Genomic DNA, 26,567 nt, shown 5'->3' with positions numbered 1-26,567 from the left:
CTTGCCGCTGTGCGCATCACACCTTCCTCTTGGGGTTCCCAACGGACGCGTGTCGAACGGAAAGACAATACGTCAACCACGCGCATCAGTACTCTTTACTCGTACCGTGGTATGTGGTCTCTTATGAACTTATTCATATGCTTGCAAGACATTAGACGACATTCCACCGAGAGGGTCCAGAGTATATCTATCCGTCATCGGGATGGACAAATCCCACTGTTGATCCATATGCCTCAACTCATACTTTCCGGATACTTAATCCCACCTTTATAACCACCCATTTACGCAGTGGTGTTTGGTGTAATCAAAGTACCTTTCCGGTATAAGTGATTTACATGATCTCATGGTCATAAGGACTAGGTAACTATGTATCGAAAGCTTATAGCAAATAACTTAATGACGTGATCTTATGCTACGCTTAATTGGGTGTGTCCATTACATCATTCATACAATGATATAACCTTGTTATTAATAACATCCAATGTTCATGATTATGAAACTAATCATCCATTAATCAATAAGCTAGTTAAGAGGCATACTAGGGACTTCTTTGTTGTTTACATATCACACATGTATCAATGTTTCGGTCAATACAATTATAGCATGGTATATAAACATTTATCATAAACATAAAGATATATAATAATAACCACTTTATTATTGCCTCTAGGGCATATCTCCTTCACCCGGTCCATTCTTTTACATCGAATACAATCTACTGCAATACTCGTTCTACTTTTCTCTGCAAACATCATCATCCACACTATACATCTAATCCTTTGTTACAGCAAGCCGGTGAGATTGACAACCTCACTGTTAAGTTGGGGCAAAGTATCTTGGTTGTGTTGTGTAGGTTCCACGTTGGCGCCAGAATCCCTGGTGTTGCGCCGCACTACACTCCGCCGCCATCAACCTTCAACGTGCTTCTTGACTCCTACTGGTTCGATAACCTTGGTTTCTTACTGAGGGAAAAACTTGCCGATGTACGCATCATACCTTCCTCTTGGGGTTCCCAACGGACGTGTGCTTTACCGTCACAAGAAGCAAAGCTTTTTCTGGCGCCGTTGCCGGGGAGATCAAGACACGCTGTAAGGGGAGTCTCCACTTCCAATCTCTTTACTTTGTTTTTTGTCTTGCTTTACTTTATTTACTTCTTTGTTTGCTGCATTATATCAAAATACAAAAAAAATTAGTTGCTAGCTTTATTTTATTTACTGTCTTGTTTGCCATATTAAAAACACAAAAAATTAGTTACTTGCATTTACTTTATCTAGTTTGCTTTATTTACTTTTGCTAAAATGGGTAATCCTGAAGTTGAAGTTCGTTCGTTTAAGCAACAAGGGGGAGAATGTTTAAAAGATGCTTGGTATAGAATTAGTGATGCCCATAATAGGTGCACTAAGAAATACTCCACCACTATCCTACTCAGGAATTTTTATGTTGGTATCTCTAGCTGGAACAGGTATGTTCTTAATTGTCTAGCGGGAGGTAATTTCCTAGGCACTCCTGCTTTACACGCTAGTTGCATTATTGAGAGTCTATTTGGAATACCACCTATTAATGAAGTTAAGATTGAAATCTCTCTTGAAGATATCATGAAAAAGTTGGAAACCATAGAACAAAATCTTTCAAGTATTGAGACTAAACTGGGAGAGTTACTTAATAGCACTGATAAATTTGACAAATCTCTAGGTGGAATTAATGAGAGAATTGCCATCTTAGAAGCTTGTGCTATTCATGCTAATCAAACCCACAGGATTAGTGAACTTGAAGAAGCTATGTGAACCTTGGGTTCAACTTTTTCTTCTATTAAGTTTAAGGAGAAAGCTTATGTGGGCAAGGAGCAAAAGTTCATGTATGTCTCTAAGGTGCCTAAACCAAAAAACCATTATAGGCCTAAAATTGATAAAGCTCTTAATACCACTATAGATAAGGGAGCATCTAAGATACCTAATGGGACAAGTTGTGAAAATTATGACGTTGATGCTTCGTCTCTTGATAATACTTGATACACACTTTCTGCGCCTAGCTGAAAGGCGTTAAAAAAAGCGCTTATGTGAGACAACCCATGATTTTACTACAGCACTTTTCTTTTATATTTGAGTCTTGGAAGTTGTTACTACTGTAGTAACCTCTTCTTATCTTAATTTTTTTGCATTGTTGTGCCAAGTAAAGTCTTTGATAGCAAGGTTCATACTAGATTTGGATTGCTGCGCAGAAACAGATTTCTTGCTGTCACGAATTTGAGCAGTAGACTCTGTAGGTAACTCAGAAAATTCTACCAATTTACGTGAGTGATCCTCATATATGTACGCAACTTTCATTCAATTTGAGCATTTTCATTTGAGCAAGTCTGGTGAAGCTAAAAAATTCATCTTTACGGACTGTTCAGTTTTGACAGATTCTGCCTTTTATTTCGCATTGCCTGTTTTGCTATGTTTGATGGATTTCTTTGTTCCATTAACTTTCAGTAGCTTTGTGCAATGTCCAGAAGTGTTAAGAATTATTATGTCACCTCTGAACATGTGAATTTTGATTATGCACTAACCCTCTAATGAGTTGTTTTGAGTTTGGTGTGGAGGAAGTTTTCAAGGATCAAGAGAGGAGGATGATACAATATGATCAAGGAGAGTGAAAGCTCTAAGCTTGAGGATGCCCCGGTGGTTCATCCCTGCATATTTCAAGAAGACTCAAGCATCTAAGCTTGGGGATGCCCAATGCATCCCCTTCTTCATCGACAACATTATCAGGTTCCTCTAGTGAAACTATATTTTTATTCCATCACATCTTATGTGCTTTACTTGGAGCGTCTGTATGTTTTTGTTTGTTTTGTTTGAATAAAGATGGATCCTAGCTTTCATTGTGTGGGAGAGAGACACGCTCCGCTGTTGCATATGGACAAATATGTCCTTAGGCTTTACTCATAATATTCATGGCGAAGGTTAAAACTGCTTCGTTAATTATTATATGGTTGGAAACGGGAAATGCTACATGTGGTAATTGGTAGAATGTCTTGAATAATTTGATACTTGGCAATTGTTGTGCTCATAAGGATCATGTTTAAGCTCTTGCATCATATACTTTGCACCTATTAGTGAAGAAATACATAGAGCTTGCTAAAATTTGGTTTGCATGATTGGTCTCTCTAAGGTCTAGATATTTTCTAGTAAGGGTTTGAACAACAAGGAAGACGGTGTAGAGTCTTATAATGCTTGCAATATGTTTTTATGTGAGTTTTGCTGTACCGGTTCATACTTGTGTTTGTTTCAAACAACCTTGCTAGCCTAAGCCTTGTATTGAGAGGGATTGCTTCTCATGCATCCAAAATCCTTGAGCCAAAAACTATGTCATTTGTGTCCACCATACCTACCTACTACATAGTATTTCTCCGCCATTCCAAAGTAAATTGCTTGAGTGCTACCTTTAAATTTCTACTCTTTGTCTTTGCAATATATAGCTCATGGGACAAATAGCCTAAAAATTATTGTGGTATTGAATATGTACTTATGTATCTTATTTCTTATTAAGTTGCTTGTTGTGCGATAACCATGTTCCTGGGGACGCCATCAACTACCCTTTGTTGAATATCATGTGAGTTGCTATGCATGTTTGTCTTGTCTGAAGTAAGGGTGATTTATCATGAGTTGAATGGTTTGAGTATGCATATTGTTAGATAAGAACATTGGGCCGCTAACTAAAGCCATGATCCATGGTGGAAGTTTCAGTTTTGGACAACAATCCTCAATCTCTTATGAGAATATTATCTATTGTTATTTGCTTATGCATTAAAGAGGAGTCCATTATCTGTTGTCTATGTTGTCCCGGTATGGATGTCTAAGTTGAGAATAATCAGAAGCGAGAAATCCAATGCGAGCTTTCTCCTTAGACCTTTGTACAGGCGGCATAGAGGTACCCCTTTGTGATACTTGGTTAAAACATATGTATTGCGATGATAATCCATGTAAATTCGAGCTAATTAGGACAAGGTGCGGGCACTATTGGTAATCTATGCATGAGGCTTGCAACTTGTAGGATATAATAATTTACATAATACATATGCTTTATTACTACCGTTGACAAAATTGTTTCTTGTTTTCAAAATAAAAGATCTAGCACAAATATAGCAATCAATGCTTCCCTCTGCGAAGGGCCTTTCTTCTACTTTTATGTTGAGTCAGTTTACCTACTTCCTTCTATCTCAAGAAGCCAACACTTGTGTTAACTGTGCATTGATTTCTACATACTCGCATCCATGAGATATACATGTTACAAGTTGAAAGCAACCGCTGAAACTTAATCTTCCTTTGTGTTGCTTCAATGCCTTTACTATGAATTTATTGCTTTATGAGTTAACTCTTATGCAAGACTTACTGATGCTTGTCTTGAAAGTACTATTCATGAAAAGTCTTTGCTATATGATTCAGTTGTTTACTCATTGTCTTTACCATTGCTTCTAATCGCTGCATTCATTACATGTGCTTACAATAGTATTGATCAAGATTATGATAGCATGTCACTTCAGAAATTATCTTTGTTATCGTTTACCAACTCGGGACGAGTTGGAACTAAGCTTGGGGATGCTTGATACGTCTCAAACGTATCTATAATTTCTTATGTTCCATGCTACTTTATTGATGATACCTACATGTTTTATACATACTTTATGTCATATTTATGCATTTTCCGGCACTAAACTATTAACGAGATGCCGAAGAGCCAGTTGCTGTTTTCTGCTGTTTTTGGTTTCAGAAATCCTAGTAAGGAAATATTCTCGGAATTGGACGAAATCAACGCCCAGGATCTTATTTTTCCACGAAGCTTCCAGAAGTCCGGAGGAGATACGAAGTGGGGCGACGAGGCGCCCACACAACAGGGCGGCGCGGCCCAGGTGTTGGCCGCGCGGCCCTAGCGTGTGGGGCCCTCGTGGCGCCCCCTGACCTACCCTTCCGCCTACTTAAGCCTTCGTCGATAATAGTTCTACTACCGAGAGCCACGATACGGAAAACCTTCCAGAGACGCCGCCGCCGCCGCCAATCCCATCTCGGGGGATTCAGGAGATCGCCTCCGGCACCCTGCCGGAGAGGGGAATCATCTCCCGGAAGACTCTTCACCGCCATGGTCGCCTCCGGAGTGATGTGTGAGTAGTTCACCCCTGGACTATGGGTCCATAGCAGTAGCTAGATGGTCGTCTTCTCCTAATTGTGCTATCATTGTTGGATCTTGTGAGCTGCCTAACATGATCAAGATCATCTATTTGTAATGCTACATGTTGCCTTTGTTGGGATCCGATGAATAATGAATGCTATGTTATGTTGATTATCAATCTATCATCTATGTGTTGTTTATGATCTTGCATGCTCTCCGTTGCTAGTAGAGGCTCTGGCCAAGTTGATACTTGTAACTCCAAGAGGGAGTATTTATATTCGATATTGGGTTCATGTCTCCATTAAATCTGGGGGAGTGACAGCAACCCCTAAGGTTATGGATGTGCTGTTGCCACTAGGGATAAAACATCAATGCTCTGTCTAAGGATATTTGCGTTGATTACATTACGCACCATACTTAATGCAATTGTCTGTTGTTTGCAACTTAATACTGGAAGGGGTTTGTATGATAACCTGAAGGTGGACTTTTTAGGCATAGATGCATGCTGGATAGCGGTCTATGTACTTTGTCGTAATGCCCAATTGAATTTCACACTACTCATCATAACATGTATGTGCATGGTCATGCCCTCTTTATTTGTCAATTGACCAACTGTAATTTGTTCACCCAATGCTATTTATCTTACGGAGAGACACCACTAGTGAACTGTGGACCCCGGTCCATTCTTTTACATCGAATACAATCTACTGCAATACTCGTTCTACTTTTCTCTGCAAACATCATCATCCACACTATACATGTGCTTTACCGTCACAAGCAACAAATGATTTTGAGAGTTTAAGGTTCTCTTTGAACCATACAGAAGTCTTAGGACCAAAAGTAAACTTTCACTAGAATTTAAGGACCAAAAGTGGACTTCTTTCATTTAGATTAGATATTTATGAGCGATTCTTCCTTATGTACTATAGACTCCAATTGAGCTGATTATCTAGAGACTATTGTCCAACTCAATCTCTCCAGCCAAGCTGGTTATGAAGGATTATTAAGTGCTAAGCACATGCCAAAGCATTAAGATTAATGACATTGTCGTTATTCCCTAATGGATCTCAAACACCACCGTACTTCCCCTACTATCACTAGATTTCGCAAGAAGCAACAGATTACCACTAATCTCACCTCATTACCTTTATCAATCATTGGGGGTCTTGGGTTCCTGATAAGTCCTAGATCTAGGTAGGATATCGAGATACAATTATTCAAATCTTGAAATGAAAATTAAGCACAACGATTAGATGCACATGATGCTGCAAGGATAAGCCTCATCCCACAGCCTGTGAAGACTACTCACACATGATAAGATCAACAATTGTAAACATTGTAAATGATTTCGTAAGATTAATATAAAATAGTCTTACAATGCCATAAATTGTGATGAGATCAAGAGTACAAGTAGGATATATGGCTAAGGAAAGGGGGGGGGGGAGGATGGAGATGGTGATGAAGATGGTGTTGGAACAACGGTTTCCCTCTCCTCATATGTGATTTGGTGAAATTAATCTCAGGTGGCTTCTTTCTCTGACTTCTCCTTCACATCTTGTTCTCTTCTCTTCTCTTCTAGTTTTGCGGCGGTTGTGATTCCAATTATATATATGCTCCTTCATGAAAGTTGTTCCGTTTGACAAGGGGAATGCCAATTATATATAGGCACATGGTACGGGCGTGCCGTACGGGCGGGCTACGGTTGTACTATTGCTCGTCAAATTCTATGATGCTTCTCTTCGTGGCCTTTTTGACTTGGGAAATTAGGCAACTTGGAAATCTTCATTAATTTCCCTTGATTCTGTCTATAAAATGTCCACATTTGTACACTGAGAAATATAAGAAAGAATTTGCACCTCTTGGCAATAATTAGTGATTAGTGGCAAGTTGAGAGAGATATTTCATCGATTACTCCACTAATATGAGATTTAAACATGGATACAAATCGTTGTTTTCACAACCATCAACATCCCCAAGCTTAACCTTGATCGTCCTTGAGCAAGAAACCAAAAATCATAAGGAATTGAGTGTTTAAACTGAAACAATGAGAAAACAAATTCACTTACAATCAGTAGTCTCAAGAAGCCACCACTTCTTCTTTCTAAAAGGTTCATCACAGATAGAGTAATGGCAAGATATCGTACAAGCTTTGTTAAGCCAATAAAATCATAATGGTGATTCGAGCACTGCCTACTTACATGTTCAACAACCAAAGATGAGAGCTCGAAGGGGAGAAATGGTGGTTTGGATTTGGGCAGTGACGGGAGGGAGTAGAAATAAGAGGAGGGTTTCGGCGTAGGATGACTGAAATACTGCCGCTCGGCTGCAGCGCAGGATCTCACACCATCTTCATGGTCGCTACACCTCATGTAGGTGACGCCGTGTTTTGGCTCCAGGTAAGCAACCACGAGGGTGGCTCTAGAAACTACCGATTCGAACGTTCCTCTTGGTTTGACCTAGAACTTCTTTGATGCTCTCACTATCCACATCGTGCGAGCAACCAATTATGCCCCAAGCTGCCTCATGAAGCGGCCGCACATTTCCTTAAGGGCTCGTTTGGCTGTTGGGACCAAAATTCCCTGGGAAAATATTCCCGACCGGGAATAGACTGAAACATGAGCAAAACTCCGGGATTATATTCCCGATCTCCGGACTAGGAGAAAAATCTCCCCAGAAAAAGGCCGGGAACCCGCCGGAATTCGAGTAACCAAACAAGCCCTGAGGGAATAGAAGATTAGGCCCAGCCAGGCTATGATCGATAGTATGGGCTGGGCAGCAACAAGGGCCTAGCCTACTTGCTCCTGGACTCCTGGTCTTTCCATAGTCCAATAGTCCACACTCAACAACAGCCATCGCCGTCCCCGGCCACCGCATCGCCATGGCCTCCGCCTCGTCCGGCGCCGCGGCGTTCTCCCGCCTCGTCGACCGCACCCGCGTCCCGGACCCCGCGCTGCAGCGCCACGCCGTCGCGGCCTTCTTCCGCCACCTCCTCACCCTCCCCGCTCCCCTCCCCGCCGCCGCCCACGACGGCATCTCCTCCCTCCTCGCCTCCCCCCACGCCGCCGTCGCCGCCTACGCCTCCGCCTCGCTCGCCCGCCTCGCCGCCTCCCGCGCCGACCTCCTCGCCCCCGACCACGCCCTCCCCTTCCTCCTCGCGCCCCTCTCCGCCTCCCCGTCCCCTCGCCTCGCCTCATGCCTCGTCAAGGCCGTCGCGGCGCTCGTTTCCTGCGCCCTCCGCTCCGGCTCGCGCTTCCCGCCCCACAACCACCCCTTCGTCCAGGCTCTCGCGTCGGGCGCGGACGGCGCGCGCGCGGAGCTGCCGCGGCAGGCCGCCAGGATGGTCGCCCAGGGGGTCGACGGCGTGGTGGGCTTCCTGAGGCCGTTCGTCATGTTCGCTGTGGTGAGGAAAGGGGACGCCGCGTTCGCGCGGGATTTGATCGGCGCACTTGCCGGAGCTGCGGCCACCGCAGCGGCGAAACCAGATGCCGCGGTCCCACTGCTGAAATTGGTCGGCGAGAGCTTGCTGCATTTCGGCCGCCGGGGTGAAGAGGTATGCGTATTGCTCTATTGGTTCCCTATTGATGTTAGCAGTCAGTTTTCTGGCAATGCTGCCAGGAATCTAGGGCACATAGCCAAGTCGTTTTGCGTTTTGTTTCCCTGACGAGGACGATTGTGGTGTGCAAACAATTGTGGGTGTGCTTGTTTCCTCTTCTTATGGATGATACTGTTATCGTTTAGTTGGGATCAGTAGATATAGCACATTGCAGGAACACACGTGTAGTTCATGTAGCTCACTATGCATAAGTGCATAACTGGGAATGTGCTGGACATGTTATTTTGCAATTGTCGAAGCCTCAAAGGGGAAATTAGCTTACTCTGAGTCTCTGAGCATACATTTGCCTGCGTTTCTTTTTCTTCAGGAAGCACGGCTCTGGCTTAGTTCTGTGGAGTGCTTGGTGGATGCTTATGTCATATTGCTGAGGAAGTTAGCTCATGCTCAGAAGGTACTGCTCTCTGCCATTTTCTCAACATTGCTTGTGTGGATAAGTGTATTCATGGCTAACTGATATTTTAAAATCCCAGCCATGTTATCTAAAATGAGCAGTTCACTTCTGCCCTTTATCTACAGGGACATAGGAGTTCTTAAATAGATGGAGAGCTATTTTTCTCTATTTTTTGTATGATCGCTAGTGGAATAGGGTTTCCCTAAAAAAAACACCACACCCTGACTGGGAAGGTTATGAAGTTGCCTTAATGAACTCGCCCACTTGGCCTGGGTTTGTTTATACTGAATGTTATGCTTCCTACGTGCTGATCAGTATGGTGCTGCACTTGTGTTATGCCGTTATACTAACACTACCAAAACAGTATCGATACAAATGTTATATTGGAGAACTGCAACATTGAACTTTTTCTCTTATTCTTCTTTGGTTGTCTGATTTAATATCTTAACTTGTACTCCCTCTGGTCTGGTTTAATTGACGTCGCTTATGTGTGTACCTAAGCAATTCTCGCTGCCCAGCTCGCGTCGATTTAATTCGACCGGAGGGAGTAGTTGACATTGCAAACAATAGTCTACCATTAGTTATATATTCCCATTGAAATATTCTATGATTAAATTATTTGTGAGTTCTTGCGTATTAATTCCAATGCCATGTATCTGGGCTATTAATAGTAAACTTTTTTAGAAAGAAAAGCTGAAGCATTGCCATGTGTAGTTGTATGATTGTTATTGTTATGGCATACTTCTTGCTATTGGAGTGCCAAAGGTACGAGTAGTTTGGCTGTACGATGAACACACTCTAGCTGCCCACTGTTTTTTCTCTTGTACAATTGCATCAGTCTCCTAGTTTAGCTACTGAAACTCACAGTGATAAAACTAGCGTTGAATTACACATGAGCCTCCTCTATGTTTCATCATCCATTGGTGGAACAGGAGGTAGGTAGTCAGGTAGATAACTGTCCAGCTAGTTATATCCTCACAGGGTCCTTTTTTTTAGTTTAATCCTTGTATAGTTCTATGTATCAATAGTAAATCATAATGTGCTATAACTTGCTTCATTTAACAGCCATCCTATGATGCCCAAGCAAGTAGTGTGGATTTGGTAGAAACACTTCTGTCGCAATGTTCACTTCATCACCAGCTCCTCGGAATGGCTGGTGTAGTTCTTGGATTATCAAAATATTTGTTTTCGGTGCAAAAGGACATTGGTTTATGCTATCTGCCGGAAATTTCTGGTGTTCTCAGTTCTCTTTCTTGCATTCTCAGTGGGTTGGAGTTTGAACATGAGCAACTGGCTGGATTGAAACTTCTGGCCTTTCTGATTGAATGGAGACATGAAAATGGTACATCCCTAATTTTGAGAACCCCACTGTTCCCTCTTATCTGCAACCTGCAGCTTGATTTTCTTTCATGTTGCAGACACTATGAACTTGGCTCCTCATACTGTTTGATGTTTTGTGGTTGCAGCGCTCAAAACAAATGAATCAGTACATCACTTCAGTGAGGAGCTTCTCTGTCTTCTGCCAGTTATCAACCTTGTTATTTCTCCATCGAGATATGTTAAAGAAGTGGCATCCCATGTCCTGTCAATATTTAGCTTGCTTGTTTTGGAGTTACCTGCTTCTTGTTCGTCAGAGCAACAAGATTTTTCAATGGTTCACCACATAAGCAAACCTACCTTTATCCTTCCTAAACTTGTACATCATCTATGGTCTCAGGTAATTTTTACCCCTTGTTTTTTTTTGCTATGCTGCTTTAATGATGCGACTCTGCTCGTTTTACCCCCTTTTATGTGTGTGTGACCTTTTTGTTCCTTCCGCACACATTGAAAACTGAATTTCCAGAAGGTGGGAATCCAATTATCCAACACTCTGCATCCTCAATAATTGAGCTGCTGATGTGGCATTTTTTTGCGAATGAAATATATTCATTAATCTACATGAGAATCAGTTTCAAAATCTGAGTATAATGTCTATAACATTTTTGGATGTTTAAACATATCTGACATCACCCAACGTAATTACTACTCATTACCTTACTAAACACATAGACATAGACCCAGTCCATGAAGAGAGTTCTGTTTTGTTCTGAGGATGTTACAAACCAACCAAATCTGGAAGAAAGAAAATGACATTTCATGTAGATATTAGTCTATCCATTGTTTTTGCACCTTGCGCTCAACTTCTGTCCCCAGAAATGCTGCTTTGACTTCATAGCTGGTTCACCATGTGTTTGTAGCTCAGATATATGTTTGTATTAATTCGTCTTTCATGTTGCAGTCTGCTTCAGGTTTCTTTTTTACGAAGCATGCAACTTGCAAGGGTTTGCCTGAGTCGTCTGCCAACTATTCGGAAGCTAATTATTGGACAGAGGAAACAAATGAGTATCTGTCAGTCCTTGCCAGAGAAAAGCTTGCGCTGGATGGCTCATCTTCAAAAAAGATGTCATCAGGTTGACAAATGTACCTGTACTTTTTCATATATTGCATTTTCGTTTCTCTTTACGTAATCCTTAAAACAGGTATGAACTTCACTCCTAATTACTTGCAGTAGCAATGTCATCCCTTCTAAGCTCTGCAGTATCTGTTTTGGTAATGCACCCAAAACTTGGTACTTCTGCTGCTCAGTCCTTGGGTATTCTTGGAGCATCAGATCCGAAATTGGGAATGCCACTGTTGCTAGTTATCCTCTTCTATTGCAAGATTATTTACAGCAATGATAACTTATCAACAAATAGCTTGGTGAGTACTGTAAGTTCATCTTTGTCCTCCATTTGTGTGCTGCTGTTGGTTTATGAATACATGAAAGTATAAATAAAGACATTAAAACACACCAGAATGGACATCACACTAGACGCAAAATCCTAATAACACAACTCACACTACATTGACACTGATCTTCACTATTTTAATTAATATATGTTGCAAATAGGGAGCCCACATGTGTAAGCGGTAAACATCGTAGAATCTGGACATCAGGAGTGAGATATAGGCTGTGTTTGTTTGGGCTTCTGCTTCTGCTTTTGGATCAGAAAAGCGGAAGCCCAAACAAACAGGCAAAAACTGAAAAGCGCTTGCCACAAGCGCGGTGAGAAAATGAACTGCGAGGCCGGCCGCGACGGAAAGCTAGTCACGAGGTGCTTCCACCGCTTTTGCCTGCTTCCCGAGTTGCATCAGACGGAAATACCCTCTCTACTTTAGACAAACTTCAAAGCAATTGCCACTCCATATATACCGAAGGGTCAGTGCACAAGAGTTGACCCGACCGCCCCCCTTTTCATTTTCCCCTGTCTCCCGTCCGTGCCATGGCAAGGCTAGGGTTAGGGTTCGCCGCCGCCGCCGTTCCACGCCGCCGCAGTGCAAGCTCTCCTCCCCTGCCCCATTCCTAGCCTCCTAAAACTCCCTCCATCCCCAAATCAGCCGCGCGGTCGAGCTTATCCCCGCCGGCCGACGCTCACAGGAGCTCTGCGAGACGCCGTTCGCCGCTGCCCGCGGGTCGATCTTGGCTCCGTCGGCCGCCGGCGAGAGGATCTCGAGCCGTTGGGCCTCCCATCTCCGTTCCCGGCCTCCTCCAAGTCGCGGACGACGGGTGGAGCTCGTTCCCGCCGGCCGCCGTCCTCTCCTCTCTGCAGGTAGGTCCCGTCGCCTCGCCATGGCGCTCGGCTGAAGCTCCGCCCAAATCCAGAGTCGCTGCTCCTCATCCGGTTCGTCGACCTCCAGAAGCAACCCGCACGACACGGGATCTCCGATCTGTAGCAGTTACTCCCTGACCGGATCTGTAACCTACGCACGCTGCTAGTGGATTTGATGATCTTTTGAAGTGTATTTGATGCATTTGCTAAGTGTATAATATTGATTCACTTCCCTACACCGGAGATAGTAAAATATTGATTTGTATATGTTGATTCAGTTCGTCAGTTTGACCATCCAGACAGTGAGACAGAGCCTTATGGATATTGTTTACAGTGATTACAAAAACTTATTTCTTTTACTTATAACCCAAAAGTTAAAATTATTTCAGAAAAAGGCATTTCCAACTATTTACTTATTTCTTTTACTTATAACCCAAAAGCTAAAATTATTTCAGAAAAAGGCATTTCCAATTATTTTGATAAAATATTTCGGTAAAACAGTGGGAGATAGCTAATTCGTTTCAAATGAGCATTTATATAACATCTTCACCACTTAGGGGCATTTCAGACATTTCACTCATAAAACGAAGAGCAGTAGCTATAAAAAGCTCTCGTGCCAAACATCAAATCTTCTTTTTCAACAGCTGCTTCTCACAGCTGCTTCTTCACAGCCCACCAGCCACAGCTGCTTTTCAAAAGCTGCAGCCCAAACAAACAGACCCATAGCATCCTTGATGTAGAAGCAGTGTTGGTACCCTTCATAATGGGTTGCTGCAGCCTGCAGCACCTGTGCAGTCTTGTTCCCTCAGATGACTGCTGTATCATTAGTTAAAAACTAGAGATTGGAATAATTAATCGTCTGTTATTTGCTTCAATACTTGGGTATGTTTGATGTGACATGGGTTAATTCCCAGAGGTTGATACCTTATCTTAGTGGCCAAATTGAGTGTCCCTTTGGAAAGGGTAACCGTGTATCTTGGTTCATATCAGTATCTCATAACTAGAAAAACTGCAAACGGAGGAAATACTTGACATTTATTTGCTCTATCATTTGCAGCTCAGTTTGCTAGAGTCGTTGCCATCACTTGCTACACATGGTTTTGTGCTTCCACTTGCTCTGCAATTTATATCGCCAATGCTTAAAAAGGATGCAAAGCCGTAAGTAACTCGATTCCTTGTCCAATTTTGACATCACTGAGCACATTTCCTTATGGATCTTTTTTTATTTGCTTGTCCTGGCGTGGAGTGCATACACATTGTTTTCATCTTTTCTTATAAATTGTCTACAAACTCCTCTTCATACATTGGGAAACATAACTCATCATGCAAATGGCATGTATCAACCCATTTCCAACATGGACTGGGCAGTTTCAGAAAAAAACATGATTATTGAATCTCGGGTGTTGCCCTTTCTTGGGCTTGTACAAAATCTTTTCCTATCAATATGTCGAGACACAAAGCTTTTCAGTTTTCATGAAATACAGAAAAAAGGAAAAGAAAAGAAAAAAATTAAGAATAAGAAGCAGCTGACAGTGTGAACATGGCAGCGCTGTTTTTTAGCACATAGCCAGAAAATGAGATGCATGTTTTAAAGGTTGTCTGTGAGTCTTTTCCATGCATCACCTTTTTTTCGCACATAGCCAGAAAATGACGTGGAAGTTTTAAAGGTTGTCTGTGAGTCTTTGCCATGCAGTAACAATTAAACAATTTGCCTGTGAGTCTGAAAGGTTACTGTGAGTCTTTTCCATGCATCACCGTTTTTTCGCACATAGCCAGAAAATGACGTGGAAGTTTTAAAGGTTGTCTGTGAGTCTTTGCCATGCAGTAACAAGTAAACAATTTGCCAAGATATCATACATGGTTTCTTAGGAGCCTGTCTAATATATATCAAGAGAACACATACCTTATGCACAATATCATTACTATGATATGTGCTGCTGCCATAATATTCTATTTTTTTGAACCTTTAACAGTAGGAAAGGCTCCTACTGCTTTGATGTATTAAGAAAAGAAGAATTATTTTGTATTACATGATATTATTTGTTTTCATCATGTTACTTCCGTTTGGTCTCGTGCAGGATTTTATATGCTATTGCTGTTCGATTGCTTTGCAAGATATGGATTATCACAGACTGGGCTTTCCCAAACTTACAAGTAAGACACTTTAAGTTGAATTTAGAGTCTTGTTTTTTTTTTCCATTATCAAGAGTTCTAATACACCTCTTATGAGTGTTTATGATACAAAGTATTGAAATCCTATGCATACCACTGAAGTAGGTTTGAATGACTAGAGTGATAATTTTGTGCCTTTGTGTCGCGTATTTTTAAACATTATCCTGTCAAGACTGATAAGTGGATCATCATGCCGCCTTTCCCTAGAGTTCCAGTTGAAGTATGAAAATGTGAAGATGCTAAATAGCACCATGTCATGTAAACAAAATAATAGAGGCTCTTTTCCAGTCTTGAACATTCCATTTAATGTTCTTGAAGATACACATGCCATTAGTATGATTAATTAAAAAAAATCAATCTGCGTTTTTTCTTCTATTCTGTTACAGTTTACAAGATCAGCACTAACATCTGATTTCTGAAATAGGGAATTCTGGAGCCTGAAGCATTTTCCAGCTTCACTACCGACAAAGAAGTTCTCACAAGTATTGCTGCATCATTGCGTGATGTTTGCAAGCAGAACCCAGATAGAGGTGTCGATCTCATATTATCTGTCTCGGTGTGTATTTCTGTGACCTTTCTTGGCTGACCATGTATTATTGACTTGGTCCGCTTTCTAACACTTCCCTTGTAGTCTTGTATTGAGAGCCGTGATTCTGTAGTTCAAGCTCTTGGCCTGGAGAGCCTCTCCTATCTCTGTGAGGCTGATGTCATAGGTAAGATCTCTGATCATCCCTTGATTCATTAGATTGTTGACCTGTTCAGAATATAATGTTATACGAAGCAATGTCATCATAAAGCTAGCAAAGAATATGGTGGAATAGAAAGAATAGAAATCGTGTCTTTATTTTATTGAGCAAAAGGAAGTCATGTCTTCCGAACTTCACTTCTGAGGCAAGGAGCTCACATGTCTGCAGATTTCTATACTGCCTGGAGAGTCATATCAAAGGACCTGCTGGATTATTCAATTGATCCCACGGTTTCAAATAGGTAAGACCACCAGAATGTTGCATTTAATCCAAATGTGCACAACTGTTTAGTTTGTTTTTACTCCTTTCCTTCCCTTTTTCAGCCTATGCATTCTGTTGAGATGGGGAGCAATGGATGCTGAAGCTTATTCTGAAACATCAAAGAACTTGATACAAACGTTGTGGAGCATTGGCACATATAAGAAAAATAACGCTGAAGCTGATCGTCTTTGGATTAAAGCAAGAGGAGCTGCTTTTCAATCCTTGTCCCAGTACAAGGTTATGCTGCACTTTGTTGAGCTATTGTCTGCATGTGCATATTTGTAACATTTTGACTACACATTCCTTTTCATTTAATTTGGATCTTCCTAACATTTGGCATTTTGCAAGTTTCCCTTGGTAAATTAGCCACATGTTGTGTCTGTTGTAACTATAACTTCACTTCTCTACTTACTGAAAAAGTATCCTAAGCTTCTGCACATTATCTTTTTTTTTTTTTTGGTATTTTCAGGTCTCACTTATTCAAGATTCCATCCCTGATTTCTTGAGAAGAAACCACGAGTGCTTTACTAATGAACATAATCTTGAAGTTCTGAAAGCCATGGAGAACTTTCAAGTTGAGATTATCAAATTTGAGCACATGTTAGTATATTTTCTGAAAGTTCTCAGTTCAGATGCTTATGTACATCCTTAACTGGGGTTTTCCCTACACACAGAAACCGCCGTAGAGTGACTGCAGAGAAAAGAACCACGGTGCATAAATTTGAGAAGTTATTGGACGTTCTCCCTCAGGCCGTGTTTAAACGTATGCTTGCTGGATCCAAATGAATTAAAATTTTATAGAAGTAAATATGTGGAGCTTGATATTTTGTCCATTGTATCATGTTTCTTCAAATACTTGTCCTTTTAATGTTATAAATATGAAACTATATGTAGTTTGTTCTGTTCTATGTTTAACACAGTCTGATAATGGCTTCAGCTTTTAATCCTCTAAACTTTTCGAATTGTAGAAAAATCGGCACAACATCGGTTGCCTGGTGCAGCTCTTTTAACTATCAATTACACCCCAGACGACATCGTCCGTGAAGGGAAATCTAAGGTAGTAGTCTTTGAAGCTGCATGTTCTTATCTTTAATTACCAAAATGTGCATCCTTTATATACTATATTAATCAGTTACATTTATTTATTTGCAGGATTTGCCAAGAGTACATGCTGCTTATGAGCAAGCATTAGTTGATATGGCTGAATCAATGTTTATATCAAGAAACATGGTGGTAGCTCTTTTTGCACTGCATTCATGGAAATCATTTGTTTCCCATTGGATGCAGGCAGTTGTAGCCTTGCTTGACACTAAGGAATCTTCAAAGCTGAACAAACCTTTAAAAGCAGCCAACGATATATTTAAGGTGTGTACATATATCTCTAGCGTATTCATTTATTATTGATTTATTTATTTTATAGATGTCCTTGTTCGAGAAAACCTGTTCTAGAACCTGCCACAAATTCTACTGAGTGCCAGTTGATGATGACGCGCTGATGCACACACTAATAGCCTAGGTTTTTTTTTCTGATTTTCCAACAACCATTTCTATGTTTGTATGTATGCAGTCTTTGAAGTACATCAGTACATGTCATGCCTTGTGCTTATTGAAATACTCTAGTGTTTTTTTTTTTTTGACAATGTGCTGACTTGAAATAGTCACAATCTGTGGAGTGTTTTTGTAATTTTTACATAGGCTAAGTAGTGATTGGTTCATTTAGTTGTAATTATCAGGATTTTACTATCACATGCATTCATCCATTTCATCTTCCTATCTTCCTTTCCCTCCTTGTACTTTCATGAACAAAGTTAGCTCCATTTCTCTGTTAATGGTAACTTTTTTCCTCAAGTTTTCCAAATTCTGGTTGCAGATTCTGTGCAAGTGCGTCCCTGTATCTAATCCTAGAGTTGCAGTTAACATTACTCTTGCAATTGGAGCACTGTGCTTGGTAAGTTTTTCTTTTTTTTTGACATTTTAGTCATTTGCAAAAGAGTGCTTGTGATTGCAGTAGTACGATGTAGTACCGATGATTTTAGTGCCACATGTTTTTAGTCGTCTCCCTTTCAACATCATGTGGCCAGTTGAATTTTGGATGTAGTATCTCATGCCTCAGATATAGAATGCACTCATTACTGCTGGATGCAGGATATGAATCTGTGAAGTTTGTTCAATTATCTGGGGCTCTTTTTTCTATATTTATGGTTAAGTCTTTAACTTTATCTATCTACATTCTTACAAAGAAAGAAAAAAAAACTGTGGTGTTTTTAAATGCCACAGTGCCTGTGAGTGGTACTCCGATTAAAGGCTTTAAGCGTTACTACTCTTGGCTCACTTTTAGGGTTCTAGTGTGGACGAATAGAGTCTGCATCCCTAGTATTTCATGTGTGTTGCTGGGTGGTTCTTGATTTTGATGTAATTGCTGTCATCATATCTTATTGGCAGGTTGTTCCTCCAACTGCCCATCTAGTAGTCTCATCTGCATCTGATTTTCTCTTAAAATGGTTACTCCAATATGAGCATGAGCACCAACAGTGGTCTGCAGCTGTCTCCTTGGGACTAATATTCAATTGTTTTCATCCCACGGACAAAAAGAGCAAGCTTCAGGTTGTCAGTGGACTCTTTGAGGTACATGATCTTGCTCTTCTTGATATTAGAATTTATTTGCTAGGTTTGGTATTTTTTTTTTGAGAAAGTGTAGAACTAGATACCTGTGATTTGTTTCTTGATTTAAGTTCACACACAAACATTCAGTTACTGGCATTTATGTCACTCACATGCCTAACATTCAGTTACCAACATTCATGTCACTTGCATACCTAGTTGCCATACATATGTTTGTGACAGACTGCTCGGTGCTTGCCACTAGCCTACACATAATGTTAGGAGCTTATGGTGCCTTGCTTAATGCAGCCAACAGTGCCTAGTATATGCTCATTCAGTTGAAGATGTTAATGCTGACACTTGCTGGGGTTGATGGCAGCTCATTTTTTGACATTGTTTTTGGAATATTATTATTTGATATAACGAGTATACCTTCAACTTCGAATTATGTCATAATAAGTTTCTCATCGACGCGGCACTGGGGGCTGTCATTTCCTTTCTCCTCTCTACTCACCCAGACCTTGAGAGTCGCGCAACTCCTATTCTTCTCCTCCTGCCTTGCCAGTCGGAGTGGAGCTGGAGATGATTGCTGGGCTCCTCTGTATATAGTAGGGATAGTTCTTCTCGCTGTAGGTTTAGGTTTAGGGTTTGTAGTGTGTGCCCCCATGGCGATTGGCGAGATGCCGTCAGGCTTACTCCTTCCGGTGTGCCACCGCTTGGCGCTGGTAGGCCGTCCTTGAGTTTCTCCGGCGAGCTCCTGAGGTGGGAGGCCAACGTAGGAGTTGCTGAGGCAGGAAGCCCCTTGAATAAGGGCGGTTTTGGCCATCTCCTGATTGCACGGAGTGGTGCTGCGAGGCTTCGTCCGGCCGGCCATGGAGGCGAGGGGAATAAGAGGACCAGGACCACGTTCTGCAGATCTGGAGTTTGGCGGGAGGTGGCTCGGATGCTGCTTCACATGGAAGCGAATCTTGACGGTATGCTTGCTTTCGACCACCATGGCTGAAGGGCAGCCGCTCCAGATCTTCGGGAGTTTACCCTCAGCAGCGCATCCTTGACAGCCATCTGCCATCCAGCTGCTGAACAGTAATGCTACACCTACAGATAGACTCTTACGTAAATTTTCTTACGGACTGATGTGTCAGTGCATAATTGATGCCGCAGATTTTGTAGCAACCACCCCGCCATCCACAGGCACGGTACACTTCGTCTGTAAGTCAAGCATTTCCGTCTGCTGAAACTCATGGCTGTGGGGCAGCCACTCCCACCCTGGTCGCCAGCAAGCTGGCGAAAGGTGTTCAACCTCCAGGTCATCGTGCCAAATTGGAGGCCCTCTGGCTCCTAGGCGGTGTGCTCTCGCTGCTCCACCCAAGTGGCCATATCCCCGGTAGTGCTGCGGTTGACCGTGTTCGGTTGCTTCGTCAAGGAATCAGTGGAGAAGGACCTGCAAGAAGACCTGGACTCAATTGCTTTTCCACATTTTGTTTGAGGGTCTTCGGTGCGAAAATTAAGGGCCAAGCTGTATTTTTCTTTATTTTTGAGGTCCTCTATGTAAAATATGTTCCACCGATGATGATATAAATGCAGCGGTCGGGGTCCTTTGAGACCCCTCTTCCCGTTTAAAAAAATGTTTCTCATCATGTCCTATGCCCTTTCATATCCAGGTTATCTCAAAAACTGATAGTTGTCTTGTAAAAGGAGCTTGTGGACTGGGATTAGGTTATGCTTGCCAAGGTCTTTTAACCAGAGCAGAAAGTACAGCCGATTCAGAATTAGAAGCAACTTCAGAACTGAAGGAGCGTGCATCAGTTAAAGAAATTCTTCACACTATGACTGCTTCAATAGTGAAGCTATGTCCATCCTCATGTTATTCCCTCAAGAAACTAAGTGTTTGTGGAATATTCTCCATGGAAGGAATGGAAGAAAATTATGGTAGCTTAGATGATGACCCCTGGGCTATTGCAGGACTGGTTCTTGGTCTGGGAAACTCTGTTATTGCTCTATACAGGCTTGGAGCTTATGAAGATGTTATTGAACTCAAGAACATATTGATATCATGGATACCAGATGTTGATTCAAGCTCTGAATTATTTGGTGAAATAAATTCAGTATCACTATGTATGGGATCTTGTCTTGCCCTTCCATCTGTCATAGCATTTTGCCAGAGAGTGGAATTACTGAATGATGATCTGGATGCTCTGTTCAATCGCTACACTTCTTTAGCTACTGAACTCCTGAACCTCAAGAAATCTGGATCTGTCTTTCAGAATTTATTGATGGCTGTCTGTATTGGTGCTGGATCTTTGCTGTCTTGCATACTGAATGATGGTGTGCATTCCATGAAATCTGCTGATGTTAAAAAGTTCCTCGACATTCTTAGAAATATATACACCCATCCATATCCTCCTCTTGTACATTTGGGTGGCATGTTTGGTGCTGTCAATGCATTTGGTGCAGGTGCTGGAGACCTCATTGGGATTTGTTCGAAATCCATGAATTCGCAGATAAAGCATGAGAAGGTCTATCTCCTTGGCCGCATACCTTAAGTATTTACTTTTCTGTAATCGTTAGTATAATGTGTTTCTTTATGGAAGCAGGAGTCATCTTTGTTGCGAGGTCCTTTACTCACAAGTCCTGTTGGTGAGACTCTTTCAACGGCAATGATTCAGGAAATCTCTCTTCTTGCCAAGGATGCAGAGGATAATCAGATACAAAATTATGCTGCATGGGCTATATCATTTCTTAGAAGTAGGTGGTTATTAAAGAATCAGAGTCTTCATGATGATGATTCTTCTCAAAGAATTTCCATTGATTCAACAAGTTTATCTCCAGAAAGCTTAGTGTGGAACTTAAGTCTCTGGTTGAGGGATCTTAACTTCGAAAAGGTTTGATCTGAATCTTTCCTGAAAAGTATGACTTGGAACTCTCGTTTATTAGGATCAGGCTTTTATGTTGAACATCCTAGAAATAGAGAGTATGCTTTATTCATCTTAGCAGTTTACCTAGGTAAGATGTGCATTGGAAAAACACAAGCTGGTGATGTGAAATAGACATTCTTGTTCCCTTTTTTTTTCTCGACTCTTGAATGCGAATTCTTTTGCCTACTGATTCAGTAGGTGATCATGAAAATATATTTTACTGCTTAAATTTTATATTTCATGTAAGTATCCCTACCAGTGCATCAACCAGAGAGGCACATTGACGGCTGGGATACTTTGCAACCCACCCATAAGGGCGTTTTTTCTCTCGAGAAAACGCAATGACATTGCGTTTCATTTCATTGCAAAGAAGAGTTGGTTACAGATGGTAGCCACCTAGGCGGCTCACAGATGCCAGAATTCAGTGTACATCCCAGTCTGTGGGTAGGATATCGCGAAGGCCAGCCGCACTGGCTCTCGCCCAAAGCGTCGCTTCTACTCTAAACTGCTCACACACGCGCTGGACTGTAGGCCTTTCTCCCTCAAAGACGCAAGCGTTTCGGTGTTTCCAAATGAGCCAAGGGATGAGCAGCGTGACAGTGGCAAGACCCTTGCGCATTTGCATCGGAGTTGCTTGCCTCGCCAAGATCCACCATTCGCTGAGTGTGGGCTCATTGTCAGGTGGCCTGCAGGTGAGCCTAAGCAATGCCAAGGTGTCATGCTAGACATGCCTTGATAAGGGGCATGCAAGCAGTAGGTGTTGCATCGATTCCGGTTCCTGATCGCATAGGAGACATCTGGGATGGTGTTGTAGGCCGTGTCTCTGCAGCCGCTCTGCTGTCCAACATCGGTCCTTGTGAGCAAGCCAGTGGAAGAACTTTACTCGCGGCGGTGCCCAGGTTCTCCAGATCAGTCTCCAAGCATTGCAGCTCTTGGACCCTTGGAACATGCTCAAGTAGCAAGTCTTGGCAGAATATGTTCCGCTAGCATTCCAACGCCAAATCATTTGATCTGGTTGGTTGGTGGGTGTGAATTGCTCCACCTTCCTCCAAAGCAGCAGGTATTGGCCGAGCTCACGGATGCCGATGACACCCTGGATATCACGAGCCCAGCGGTGCGCGAGTAGTCCGTCGGCGATCGACGTTCCCTTCCGGCGTCTCTTGGGGATGCAGGCATACAGTTCCGGTGCGATTTGACTGACGGAGCGGCCGTCAATCCAGCGGTCCTCCCAGAACCTGCCGGTCTGCCCGTCGCCGGCAATCATGTAGGTGGAGGCGAAGAACAAGCAGCGCTCCTGCTGGGTGAATTGCAAGTCTAGGCCGCTCCAGGCTCTGTCTTGGTCGGTTCTACTGAGCCACAGCCAACGTAGGCGTAGTGCCAGCCCAGCCCTCTCCAGATCATGGATGCCGAGGCCTCCAAGCGAGATTGGCCGGCTTACAGTGCGCCAATTGACGTGGCAGTGTCCACCGCTAGCCTGGGCTCTGCCCTCCCAAAGAAATCCACGCTGTATCTTCTCCAGCATCTTGATGATGCACTTTGGCGGCTGTAGAACCAGGATCTGGTGCAGGGGGATTGCAGCCAGGACGGCTTTGATGAGCATGAGCCGCCCCGATCTGTCCATGAGCCTGGACTTCCAAGTTGGAAGTTTAGCCGCAGTCTTGGCCACCAGGGGCAGGAACTGGGCCCTGGTAGGACGCCGCAATGTCAGTGGAATGCGGGGCCGCAATGTCAGTGGAATGCCCAGATAGGTCAAGGGCAAATCTGCTAACTGGCAGCCCAAAGTCGCGGTGATCGCCGTGGCAGCATCCTCCTCGCAGTTCAGCAATGTCGCTGCGCTCTTGTCATAGTTGACTTGTAGGCCGGAGGCTCTGCCAAACAAGTGCAAAATTGACTTGACGGCATTGGCATCGGTGACGGTGGGGGTGGCAGAACATGACCACGTCATCGGCATAGAGGGATACTACCGGGATAGTCTTGGTCGGGTGGAGACCTTGTAGAATTCCGACAGTGGCCGCGTGCGTGACCAGCCTCCCAAGGGTGTCCACAGCCAACACGAAGAGCTGCGGTGACAAGGGGTCCCCTTGCCGCAGCCCTCAGCGGTGCCAGATCGGTGGCCCAGGGCAGCCATTCAGCAGGACACGCGTGCTTGCGAAAGAGAGTATGATCGCAATCCAGTCCAGGAATTTGTCGCCGAAACCATACCGCCGGAGCACCTCGAAGAGGAACGCCCAGGATAGCGTGTCAAAAGCCTTGGCGAGATCGAGCTTCAGCATGACTCTCGGCTCACGTAGATGATGCAACAGGCGCATGGACTGTCGGACGAGCACGAAGTTGTCATGCAGGCTGCGGCCGCCGATGAAAGCGTTCTGATTCTTGCTCACTAGGCTATTGAGCTTCGGAGCCAACCTTAGCGATAGCACCTTTGCGACGACTTTGCCAATCAAGTGCACGAGACTGATAGGGCGATAGTCGCCAAGCGTCTGGGCATCTGGGCGTTTAGGTAGCAGGGTGAGCAGCGCTTGGTTGATCCTATGGAATCCTCGTCCGCGTAGATCATCGAGACGGTGGAAGACGGCGAGCACGTCTTGTTTGAGCATGGGCCAACAGGCGCGGAGAAATTCGGCGGTGAATCTGTCAGGCCCAGGTGCTTTGCGTGCGGGTAGGCGCTTGATCGCAGCCCAGATCTCGTCCTCGGAGAATGGCTCATCGAGCTCGGCTAGATCAGCGGAAGGCGTGATCAGCTGGTCGAGGTTTATGGTGCAATCCCGTACAATAAGGGCGTTTTTTGCATTTCTCTTAATAAACATGCATCTTATATTGTTCTGTTCTTGGATTTGATACAGAGATCTAAGAGAGTGGATTTTATACATGCAAAGGGTGGGTACTTTAGTTTAGGGCTAACCTTTTTATGCATCTTAAACAATTATAAAAAAAACATAGATGTGCATCACATATTCATATTATTGGATGCTAAGTTTTGAACTTGACAGGTAATTTGGGTCATGGTGCTTGACTGCTTGTATATTTCCTAGCAGTGCAAGTATACAATTTGGCGTTATGGGCGAACCCTCTGCAGCTCTGCTACTTATAGGGTTGTGGAGCTAGATGCGCAGTTCTTGTTTTCTTTTATTGACTTGTGTTATTTTCTTATCTACAGCCTGGTGATGTTGTGCCAGTAAATACAATTGCAACAGTTCTGAAATGCCTTACTAAAGCTCCTAGACTGCCCGTTATAGACTGGGGGGTTATAGTACGGCGGTGCATGAAAGTTGAGGCACATATTCCTCATACGTCAAGCAACCATCAAGATCCCAAATTATTAAGGGAAGAATGCTTATATTTTTCTCTAGCTCATGCTGATCATATCAGTCCCCTTCTGCAGTTTTTGGATGATCTAACAGACTTGCCCAGGTTCAGGAGATTAGAAATGAACATGCAGTCTGTTTTGCTCCAATATTTGTCACACTTAATGAAGCTGTTCTCTGATTCAAGATCGAAGAAACTGTATGATGATTTAACTGTGTACTTCTATTCCCTCTCGTCATCATACTTGGATTACTCCTCTGAGCAGAGAAGCATGTTAAGAATGTCTTTCTGGAAAGGAATCTGCAAGTGCCTGGTGGAGTTGATCTCTGAAGAGTCTGATAGTTTCTCTTATGTTAAGAAATGCATCGAATGCTTGTTAACCCTCTTGAATCTCTGTAATGATGGTCAACCTGAATTCATGGATGAGTGGTCTGCTGCTATCAAGTGTCTCATGGTTGCTCCGAAAAGTTGGCTGGATGATATGCTGCAGGTGCTATAGTTTGCCTTGGCAACTAATTCTGCATTGGTTACTTTTCTAGGAAGTTCTGTACATCCCATGTAATGTCTATTTCAACTTCATATTCACCTTTCCTATCAGGTGCACAATACTGCATCCTTGGGTGAAGGAGAACATGTTGATGCAGCAAAGAAGATTATCATCAGAGCAAGATTGTGCTCTACTGGTTGTGTTTCTGCACTTGAACTGGGGAACATAAAGACTACCATACTGAGTACACCAGCTGATGGTAACCGGCAACTGCATCCCTCGGATTTTGACTTATCCTTCAAAATTTCCTACTTGTTTGTTGTTGGGCCATTCTTCCGAGTAGTGTTCAGTTTTTATATTTTCTATTCTTTACCGCCGGGCGACCCTCCTCCCAATGAAGCTAATGAACAAACATTGTTTCAGGTGTCTGGTGGAACGTTCTTGTTGAAGTTGCCACAGCTGTATACTCTGCTGACAACGGTATAAAGAAGCAGTGGCTTCTGGATGCATTAGATACTGGCTGTGTTACAGCTCATCCCTCCACGGTATATGTTCAGTTGCAATATGTCCTCACTCCTCACAGTGCATGATCTCAAATATGAACATACATTGCTTACTGTCACGCATTGCCTCACACACCTCTTTGTGTGGATATTTCAGGCACTGCGTTTTGTTGGCCTGCTTTGTGGTAGCTGTTGTATCTATATGCCACTTCTCATTGTTAATCCAACAAACGTACTGAGTGATTTTCCCGTCACCCTGCCTTCCTTTCTCTCCAGCAGCATTTGGGATGATCTTAGAAACTCTGCCGCTGACAAGCTCTGGTTGTTGACCACTCGCATCTACACTTGGGCAGAACAATTGACTCGTGGAGAGGGCCTTTCTTGCTATGATCATATTCATGAAAGTGAAGCTGACAACGCAACTTTTCTTGCGAACATGCTGCGCTCTACATGCATCGCGGTGGAAGATCACTTGGCTGCAGATAAACAGCTAAAGCTTGCAAACCTGGAGGCATTATGAATCTATGATCATAAGAACTGATTTTCATTTAAAACTCTGTATGCCATAAAAATTAGTCTAAACAGATATTTTTGCCGTTTTAACTGATGACTGATGACGTAGCCGTGCCTTTTTTTTTTTTTGTATATAATAGTTTAACAGTCTTGCCCTTGGCACAAAGAGTGATGGTTCTTAGAGTAAGCTTGATTTGGTGGAAGAAAACCTGAGATTTTAATTGCCGTGTTGTGGGAATTTGATAGCACTATGTAACAATTTCGTACTGACAAACATTTTGGAAG

General features: G+C 42.9%; 1 protein-coding gene across 3 annotated transcripts; it reads left to right on the top strand.

The window, feature by feature from the left end:
* Nucleotides 1–7,957: 7,957 nt before the first annotated feature.
* Nucleotides 7,958–26,503, top strand: LOC127341212 (protein RST1). Of its 3 annotated transcripts, none has more exons than XM_051367009.2 (24): nucleotides 7,958–8,695; nucleotides 9,066–9,149; nucleotides 10,215–10,491; nucleotides 10,616–10,866; nucleotides 11,428–11,599; nucleotides 11,701–11,888; nucleotides 13,836–13,936; nucleotides 14,857–14,932; nucleotides 15,375–15,506; nucleotides 15,582–15,663; nucleotides 15,865–15,937; nucleotides 16,020–16,194; nucleotides 16,427–16,557; nucleotides 16,632–16,720; nucleotides 16,926–17,014; nucleotides 17,110–17,322; nucleotides 17,828–17,905; nucleotides 18,400–18,582; nucleotides 20,220–21,074; nucleotides 21,153–21,440; nucleotides 24,631–25,269; nucleotides 25,378–25,525; nucleotides 25,690–25,811; nucleotides 25,927–26,503. In XM_051367009.2, the coding sequence occupies exons 1-24, from the start codon at nucleotides 8,024–8,026 to the stop codon at nucleotides 26,287–26,289; spliced, it is 5,481 nt and encodes a 1,826-aa protein (XP_051222969.1). In that variant the 5' UTR covers nucleotides 7,958–8,023; the 3' UTR covers nucleotides 26,290–26,503. The 3 variants fall into 3 exon arrangements, with proteins under 3 accessions (XP_051222969.1, XP_051222968.1, XP_051222970.1); XM_051367008.2 differs by having other exon boundaries at nucleotides 11,698–11,888; XM_051367010.2 differs by lacking the exon at nucleotides 7,958–8,695 and having other exon boundaries at nucleotides 10,415–10,491; nucleotides 11,698–11,888.
* Nucleotides 26,504–26,567: the final 64 nt, after the last annotated feature.

Source organism: Lolium perenne, chromosome 3 (assembly GCF_019359855.2).
Source record: "Lolium perenne isolate Kyuss_39 chromosome 3, Kyuss_2.0, whole genome shotgun sequence".
Classification (NCBI taxonomy): Eukaryota; Viridiplantae; Streptophyta; class Magnoliopsida; order Poales; family Poaceae; genus Lolium; species Lolium perenne.
The sequence above is the reverse complement of the archived record's forward strand: the minus strand, read 5'-3'. Positions and strand labels throughout refer to the sequence as shown.